Consider the following 9,791-nt stretch of genomic DNA (forward strand, 5'->3'; position numbering starts at 1 on the left):
CAGAAACCTTGCCTAGTGGGAGGTGCTGCTGCGCTTGTCTACCACTCCGGGACCCTATGTAGACAAGTGAGGTTGTTTGTCATAGGATTTTAAAGAGATTGGCACCTTCTTTATATCTCTTCATTATGGCGTTATATATATATATATACACACACACATATATACATATAATTCATTGTTTTTTTTGCCCTTACCTCCTGGTCTGGCAGAAGGACAACAGTGAATAGCTTAACTACATTCTTGCTGCTACTGCTGCTGCTAAGTCACTTCAGTCGTGTCCGACTCTGTGCGACCCCATAGACGGCAGCCCACCAGGCTCCCCTGTCCCTGGGATTCTCCAGGCAAGAACACTGGAGTGGGTTGCCATTTCCTTCTCCAATGCATGAAAGTGAAAAGTGAAAGTGAAGTCTCAGTCGTGTCTGACTCTTAGCGACCCCATGGACTGGAGCCTACCAGGCTCCTCCATCCGTGGGATTTTTCCAGGCAAGAGTACTGGAGTGGGGTGCCACTACCTTCTCTGCTCGGGACCTTTAAAGCCTCAGAAAAGAAAATGTTAGTTGCTCAATCATGTCCAACTCTTTGCAACTCCATGGACTGTAGCCCTCCAGGCTCCTTTGTCCCTGAAATTCTCCAGGCAAGAATACTGGAGTGGGTAGCCATTTGCTTCTCCAGGAGATCTTCCCAACCCAGGGATAGAACCTTTACTGCAGACAGATTCTTTACCGTCTGAGCCACCAGGGTAAAGCCTCAAACTATGACACAAAAAGCAGAAACAGACAAGTAATGGAGATGAGACCATGTTTAGGATTGTGACCCAGTGTCTCTTGAGCTTTCCTTACTCCTGTGTTGTTTTTCCTCTTTGTTTTTTCCAGACATTCTTCGGGAAACCTTCACTTCCCTGGGCTATGAAGTCAAGCATTTCTTATATCTCACTATGACAGATATAACCAACATTCTACGCCAAGTTGCCCAGATGCCCCAGCACCAAGACTCTGACAGCTTTGCGTGTATCCTGGTGAGCCGAGGGGGCTCCCAGAGCGTGTTTGGCGTGGATCAGACTCACTCTGGGGTCCCTTTGGATCATATCAGAAGAATGTTCATGGCAGACACGTGCCCCTCTCTCTCAGGGAAGCCAAAGCTCTTTTTTATTCAGAGCTATGTGAAATCAGAGGGCCAGCTGGAGGACAGCAGCTTCCTGGAGGTGGATGGGCCGTCAGTGAAAAGTGCAGACTCCAAGGCCAGGCAGCCTGGGCCCCACCAAGATTTGATACACCGAGAAGCTGACTTCTTCTGGAGCCTGTGCAAAGCAGATGTGTCCCTACTGGAGGGGCCCTCCAGCTCACCCTCATTGTACCTGCAGTGCCTCTCCCAGAAACTGTGGAAAGAAAGGTGAGCCACCCAAGCTGTGATGGATCCTGGCCCCAATTGTTTATTTTCTGCTGCCAAGATGGAAGGGTCTTCCCAAGTGGTGCTAGTGGTAAAAAACCCACCTGCCAACACAGGAGACATAAGAGATGTGGGTTCGATCCCTGGGTTGGGAAAATCCCCTGGAGGAGGGCATGGCAACCCACTTCAGTATTCTTGCCTGGAGAATCCCGTGGACAGAGGAGCCTGGCAGGCTACAGTCTTTAGGGTCGCAAAGAGATGGACATGACTAAAGCGACTTAGCACGCACACATGCACCAAGATGGAAGTGCCACTGTTTGATGCCCTTCTCTTCACGGGGATTTTTTTCATTCCTTGTTGCGGTTGCCTTAAGAGTCTGAGATAGATTCTGCACAGTTTATGAATGCTTTGTGCCTTAGAAGGATATTTAGTAGAGCTTGTGGTTTGGATATTTTTCTTCAAAATTAAGAAATGTTTATTTTTTTCTTATTACAAAAACAATGCATACTCCTTACTGGGAAGAAAACCACCACCACCACCACCAAACCATGAGATATAGATGCTGAAAGCAGAACATAACAAGCAGTTTTAATCCAACTTACCAGAACCAACCTGTTAACCAAATCTCAATATATTGCCTTCCAGATCTTGTTTGGATCCCATACAATAAACATGTGTTGTACGCCAAAATGAAATCATAATCTACTGTTACTTTATAACGTGCTTTTAGTTTGTGTAACAGCTTATTTTTACATGTCAGGAATCACATTTCTATAGCATTTTACTACCTGCAGAGTAGTCCCTAATATGGTTACCAGCACAATTTCCTTGGCCAGTCTTTAGTCTTTGTGCAATATTTTGCATTGGGCAATGTTTTTACATCTTTTTAGGTCAGTATTTGTGCTTATTCTTAATTGTTTTATTGAAGGGAAAATTCCAAGAAGTGGAATTACTGTGTCAAATGACAAGATGTTTTTACATCTTTTTAGGTCAGTATTTGTTCTTATTCTTAATTGTTTTATTGAAGGGAAAATTCCAAGAAGTGGAATTACTGTGTCAAATGACAAGCATTAAATTATTAAATTACTGTGTCAAATGACAAGCATTAAAAAATATGTTTATTTATTTATGACCTCACTGGGTCTTCCTTGCTGCACTCAGGCTTTTCTTTAGTTGCAGAGAGCGGTGGCTGCTCTTCCTTGCAGTCTGCGGACTTCTCATTGCAGTGATTTCTCTTGTTGCAGAGCACAGGCTCTAGAGTACGGGCTCAGTAATTGTAGCACACAAGCTTAGTTACCCTCTGGCATGTGAAATCTTCCCAGATCAAACGCTTGTCCCTGGCATTGGCAGGCAGACTCTTAACCATTGGACCACCAGGGAAGTCCAATAAGCATGTTAAAAACCTTTGATACATCTTATCAGATTGTCTTCTAGGACAGTTAGACCAGCTTTTCAAAAAAATTTGGCCATGCCATGTGGCTTGAGGGACTTTAGTTTCTTAATCAGAGATTGAACCCAGAACCCTGGTAGTGAGAGCATTGAGTCCTAACCACCGGACTGCCAGGGAATTCTCATAGGGCTGCTTTTATGAGACTATCTACATCCCTGAGTTTTCACTAATACTGTGTGCTCTTTTATTTCCCACGTCTTGACAATTTGATGGGTAAAAAATGGTACCAGATTGTACAGGTTTGCAAGTCTTTGTTACTTGGACATTTTTGATGTTTATTGGCAAGAATACTTTTCTAAGGGAACCATTAGCAGTCTGGTGTTCCTTTAGGGGGAAGCAAGCCTCACTGTGCCTCAAATGAAGATTAGTAGTCCCTTTTCAGTTGCCCACTAATTACAATTTAGAGTATCTCCAAGTCACTTGTGAAAGGCATCTTTCATTGTTTGGGGAACCCCAGGAATAAATCTCAGGGTCCAGGACACCTAGCCTCCTCAAGGATGGCTCAACAGTAAAGGGAGGGCTAGAGCAGGGGTGACTCAGCCTTCCAAGGTGGAAATGCCATGGGCCAGCCACATCTTTGGCCTGTCCTTTTACATTCATCCTGCATTTGCACAGAGTTGCCTCTTGGGGGAGGGGACTGTGATCATCAAACCAGACTGCTGCAAACCTGTTTAGATCATTTGCTAAGCAGCTTGTAGACTATTTAGAAAGGAACAGTTTTACAGCACTTTCATATCTGTGAGTTGATTTCATTCTGATGATAATCTGTCTCCTCATTGATAATTGCATGGGATTAATTTTTGCCTTCTACGTTCCCTCCAGAAAGCACTCGCTCCTGGAACTCCACACTGAACTCAACCGCCTGGTGTATGATTGGAACAGCAAAGTGTCTGCTAAGGAGCGATACTACGTCTGGCTGCAGCACACTTTGAGAAAGAATCTCTTCCTCGCTCACAAATAAAACGTCTACATCACGGCGGGTGAGAACCTGCTTACTGTTGTGTCTCCATATGGCAGAAAGCGCAGAGAGAACAGGCTGTCTTGTGTCTCTTCTTATATGCCTTTCCTTGGGCTTCCCCGGGGGCTCAGTGGTAAAGAATTCACCTGCAATGCAGGAGTGAGTCACAGGAGACGCAGGTTCAATCCCTGGGTCCTGAAGATCACCTTTGAGTACGCATGGCAACCCACTCCAGTATTCATGCATAGAGAATCCCATGGACAGAGCAGCCCAGCAGGCTACAGTCCATGGGGTCCCAAGAGTCGGACACAACTTAGCAACTAAACTACCACCATCCAAAAACAGTAGAGCATTTTTTGCAAATGTTCATGAAACATTTACCACAACAGACTATATTCTGGGCCATAAAATAATATATTTAAGAGGATTGAAACCACACAAAATATATTCTCAGACTATGAAGAAATTAGCCTAAAAATAGCATCTGAAAAATCTACAAATATTTGGAAATCAGACAGCACACTTATAAATACCCCTGTTCAAAAAAGTCTAGGGAAATTGGAAAATATCTTTAATTGAATACAATGAAAATACAAATAGCAAAATTTGTGGCATACAGCTAGTAAGATTGATCTCTAGTTCGGCAGAGTTGGAAAGAATCAGACACGACTGAGCTACTGTGCATTCTAGCACGCATGCACTAGCTAGAATGATAAGGGAAAAGACACATAAATTAGGAGTGTTAGTAAGGAAAGACACCACTACAGATCCCATAGAGACATTAAAACTGAAATATTTATTGGCAGATTTATGCTGATAAACTTTTATGAAATTGACTATATCCTTAAGAGATAAACTGCCAAAGCTCACTCAAGGTGCAAAGAATCACATGGACAGAGGAGCCTGGCAGGCTACATGGATCTCAAAGGGTTGGACATGGCACATAAGCATACCTTTCCTCCTTGGATTGGAGAGCATGACCTAGAAGAGTATTATTGCTTAAAATATCCTGAAAGGGGGACCTCCCTGGCAGTTCAGGGATTAAGACTCTACTTCCACTGCAGGGGACTTGAGTCTGATCCTTTGTTGGGAAACTGATCCCATGTGCCACTTGCCACTTGGAGGAAAAAAAAAAAATACAAAGTAAAAAACAAACCAGCAATAAAACAGTTATTTATTAAATTATATTATGTTGTCTGTTTACTTTTGTCACTTTTGTTAATACCATTTGTCAGCCCACGGATTTCAAGGAGAAGAGCATTAAGGGTTTGCTTGTGTGTTTTGCTCACTGGCAAGGGTTCTGGAGTGGAGTAGAGGGACTTTGATTCCAGGAGCAGGCCTTCAAGATGGGAGGAATAAGGACTTGCCATCCCTTGCCTACTTCACAGAATTGTTCCAAGAATGAAATGAGAGAGCCCTTATGATCATACCCACTGACTACACTGCTGATGCCACACATGGCTGTTATTATTAATAGCACACTGTGGAGGAGTTATTTTGAAAACGTTGAATCAAAGCTTGAAAACTGGTAAGGATTTTGGCAGGTTGAGATGGAGAAGAGAATACATTGCAGAAGAAACAGGTCAAATGAAGGAGCAGGGGAAATGCAAGGCATGTTTTAAAAACCATGAGTGTAACTTTTAGCTGGAATGTAGAATGTGAGCAGTGGTGACAAGCCAGGAGATGCCTGGCATGTGGTTGGCATGTGAAGACCTGAAAAGACCCCCATCTCTGTCTTTTAGTCAGCTCTCATGTAAGTTATTTTTCCTCACTTTAATGGTGGAGTCTGAACTACTTTGACACTTCTGTATATAAGGATTTGATTATTAAATGCCTTATTTCATTGAGTATAGTTTTTAAGTAAAGTTTTTTAGGCATGCTAAAAGAGAATTATATTAGGCATCAATATAATGGATACTCATGTACCCACAACCCAGCTTAAAGGAAATGTTCTAAAATCTTCAGCGAAGACTCTGAAGACATTGCTTAAGTAATAGCCCTAAATATAAAAGAGATAAATATATTAAAATACTTCAAACTTTATAATAACCCCCCAACTGAAAATTCATCCAGTGTTCAGTAATAGGGGCATAATTATGCTGAAAAGTCCAGTGGTTGGAATTCTAACTGTTAAAATTATATATACAAATAATAAAGGCTTACATGAGTTGTTCTTAGCTCATCACATAAATTATCTCATTTAATCCTCAGAACAGCTCTATGAGGTAGGTATTTTTGTCCCCTTTATTATTTATTCCCACTTTAGAGATGAGGAGGGTGAGCACAGTGATATTATGTAGATTATCCGTAGTCACCCTGGCTTGAGGATATAAACTCAAGCCATAATCAGAGCATTTAAAAAATGTATTTATTTATTTATTTGGCTGTGCCAGGTCTTAGTTGCAGCACATGGGATCTTCAGGCTTCATTGTGGCATGCAGGATCTTAGTTGCAGCATGCAGGAATTTTTAGGTGTGATATGTGGGATCTAGCCTCCTGACCAGGGATTGAATCTGGGCCCCCTGCATTGGGAGTGTGGGGTCCTAGCCACTGGACCAGCAGGGAAATCCCAACAGAGCCTTTACTTTTATAGTAAGTATATTTAAAGCAAAAACAAACAAAAAAATGTCTCAGGAAAACAAAAGCCCAGAAAGAAATATTCCAAAAGGGGTATACTAACGACAGGACTATGGCTGATATTTTTTCTGTTTTCCAAATCCTCATCTCGATATATTTGAGAATACTGCTTTCTAGAGTAAAGACTAGGTAATTCTTTGAACTTTTGACTCATTGGTTCTTTGGTGCTAAAGAAACAACTCTTCTCTAGTTCTGTATTCACTTCTCTGTCTGGTCTTTAGTCTTTTTCAGTAGAAGGATCCCTGTTCTCAGGGCTGCTGTTCTAGGCCACTGGCTAGGACTGACTCATCAACCTCAGTTCCATGGCAGCCCCCAACCCCTTCCATCCTTTTCCATGAATGAGCCATGGTTGGTGTCACTTGACACCTTCTTCTGTCTGCAGTGTTTGAAATGGAGATCTCTTTGCTAAGATTCTAGGAGCAAGTTTTCAGGATTGAGGTCAGCCTTGTCAGTTTGTCTGTGTAGCAGACCCTGCTTACTGTCCCAAATACCATTCTCTTTATCCCTAGTAATAGAAGTCTTAATTTGATCCTGAGCACAAAGCCTCACAGAATACAGCCTAGATGTCCAGGTTGTGCTAGTATTAAAGAGCTCAGTTCAGTTCAGTTCAGTCGCTCAGTCGGATCCAACTCTTTGAGACCCCATGAATCGCAGCACGCCAGGCCTCCCTGTCCATCACCAACTCCCAGAGTTCACTCAGACTCACGTCCATCGAGTCAGTGATACCATCCAGCCATCTCATCCCCTGTCGTCCCCGTCTCCTCCCACCTTCAATCTTTCCCAACATCAGGGTCTTTTCAAATGAGTCAGCTCTTTGCATCAGGTGGCCAAAATATTGGAGTTTCAGCTTCAACATCAGTCCTTCCAATGAACACCCAGGACTGATTTCCTTTAGGATGGACTGGTTGGATCTCCTTACTGTCCAAGGGACTCTCAAGAGTCTTCTCCAACACCACAGTTCAAAAACATCAATTCTTTGGCGTTCAGCTTTCTTCACAGTCCAACTCTCACATCCATACATGACTACTGGAAAAACCATAGCCTTGACTAGATGGACCTTTGTTGACAAAGTAATGTCTCTGCTTTTTAATATGCTGTCTAGGTTTGTCATAACTTTCCTTCCAAGGAGTAAGCGCCTTTTAATTTCATGGCTGCAGTCACCATCTGCAGTGATTTTGGAGCCCCAAAAAACAAAGTCTGACACTGTTTCCACTGTTTCCCCATCTGATTGCCATGAAGTGATGGGACCAGATGCCATGATCTTAGTTTTCTGAATGTTGAGTTTTAAGCCAACTTTTTCACTCTCCTCTTTCACCTTCATCAAGAGGCTCTTTAATTCTTCACTTTCTGCCATAAGGGTGGTGTCATCTGCATATCTGAGGTTATTGATATTTCTCCCAGCAATCTTGATTCCAGCTTGTGCTTCCTCTAAACTAGCGTTTCTCATGATATACTCTGCGTTTAAGTTAAATAAGCAAGGTAACAATATACAGCCTTGACATACTCCTTTTCCTATTTGGAACCAGTCTGTTGTTCCATGTCCAGTTCTAACTGCTGCTTCCTGACCTGCATATAGGTTTCTCAAGAGTCAGGTCAGGTGGTCTGGTATTCCCATTTCTTGAAGAATTTTCCACAGTTTATTGTGATGCACACAGTCAAAGGCTTTGGCATAGTCAATAAAGCAGAAATATATGTTTTTCTGGAACTCTCGCTTTTTCAAGGATCCAGCGGATGTTGGCAATTTGATCTCTGGTTCCTCTGCCTTTTCTAAAACCAGCTTGAACATCTGGAAGTTCATGGTTCATGTATTGCTGAAGCCTAACCCTCCTACAAATGCTGTAGACCTGAGTTCAATCCCTGGGTCTGGAATATCCCCTGGAGGAGGGTATAGTGACCCACTCCAGTATTCTTGCCTGGAGAATCCCCATGGACAGAAGAGCTGGTGGGCTATAGTCCATGGGGTCACAAACAGTAGGACACGACTGAAGTGACTTAGCACGCACACACACCATCTGGCTTATACCTTGTTATTTGATTAAAATATTTATGCCTGTTTTAAGTTTAAAATAAAAATTTGCTTAGATCATTTTAATTTGTAATTATTGTTTTAAAATGTGTGTATGTATGTATGGTTAAAAATGTAATGTTAAAACCTGAGCTGATCAGCCTGATATTCTGTGATGACCTCAAGGGGTGGGATGGTGGGAGGAGATGGAAGCTTAACAGGGAGGAATTATGTATATACACTATGACTGATTCATTTTGTATGGCACAAGTCAACATAACATTGTAAAGCAATTATCCTGTAATTGAAAATAAATAAAAATAAAATTTAAAAACCTGAGCTGACCTAAGTTTTTGATATGTCTGGTGGTGTCATTTATTTTCTTTTATATTTTTGTGTTGGAGAGATGGAGATGCTTTTTTTGTTAAGACATTAGTAGGAATTGGACACTGTCCTCATAGGAGAGGTAATCCTCATAACAGATGTAATCCACAAGGAAGAGTTCTAACTGAATCATTAATATAGACCAGCTTTTGGACCTGGTTTACAGTGGGTAAGAGTTTGAAAAATACATACAGAGAACTGGGTATAAAAAAGAAATAGTAAATCTGCACATATGTTTAGGATTACCGAAGATAATGACTCCAAAGGACCCACTGTTTGTAAATCCACAATTTCTTGTTTCCCAGCCAGACCTTTTCTTGTCTACAGCATTCCCAGAGGTGGAAATGTAGTACTCAATCAAGGCCATTAAATGAAATGTCTGATTTTTCAAGAATTTATTCTGTCCTCTATTCCAAGAAACACTTACTCTAAACATCTTCTTGTGCCATACCAAAGCTACCAGACCCATGCATTCAAATTTTTCCACTTTGGCTCTATCAAATACTTGATAAGCAAACATTCAAGAAATACAAATTCTCTTCAATAAATCCCTCTGTAGTATCAACTGGTATACACCAAGGACCATGGATTAATCGAACACCCCACTAGATACCTGGAGGGTCACCTAAAATGTAGATTACAGGTGAACAAGTACTTGTACATACATGCTCATAGCAGTAAATTCACAGCAGTTGGAAGCAACTCAAATGTACATCAGCAGATGAATGGATTAAGTAAACGTGGTATATCCATAAAATACAGTTATTTGTCCATAAGAAAAAATTAAGTACTGATCAATGCTACAACACAGATGAACCTTGAAAACATCACGCTAAGTAAAAGAAGTCAGACACAAAAGGTCACATATTGTATGATAGCATTTATGTGAAATACCCAGAATAGGCAAATCCATAGAGAAAAATAGCAGATTAGCAGTTGCCAGAGACTGGGGTAAGGGTATTGGGGAAAGA

General features: G+C 41.6%; 1 protein-coding gene across 14 annotated transcripts in view; it reads left to right on the top strand.

Annotated features, from left to right (window-relative positions):
- CFLAR (CASP8 and FADD like apoptosis regulator) overlaps positions 1 to 4,979 on the top strand; it is a 54,610-nt gene extending 49,631 nt beyond the window's left edge. For 13 of the 14 annotated variants that reach the window (XM_025277988.2, XM_025277979.3, XM_025277986.3 and 10 more), the window contains 2 exons: positions 873 to 1,389; positions 3,659 to 4,979. In XM_025277988.2, coding sequence (XP_025133773.1) covers positions 873 to 1,389; positions 3,659 to 3,797 — 656 coding nt within the window. In that variant the 3' untranslated portion in view covers positions 3,798 to 4,979. Of the gene's footprint in view, positions 1 to 872; positions 1,390 to 2,314; positions 2,376 to 3,658 lie in introns of all 14 variants that reach the window. The other variant, XM_025277987.3, reaches the window with a different exon arrangement.
- The last annotated feature ends 4,812 nt before the right edge of the window (positions 4,980 to 9,791 follow it).

This window comes from Bubalus bubalis, chromosome 2, assembly GCF_019923935.1.
Source record: "Bubalus bubalis isolate 160015118507 breed Murrah chromosome 2, NDDB_SH_1, whole genome shotgun sequence".
Taxonomy (NCBI): domain Eukaryota; kingdom Metazoa; phylum Chordata; class Mammalia; order Artiodactyla; family Bovidae; genus Bubalus; species Bubalus bubalis.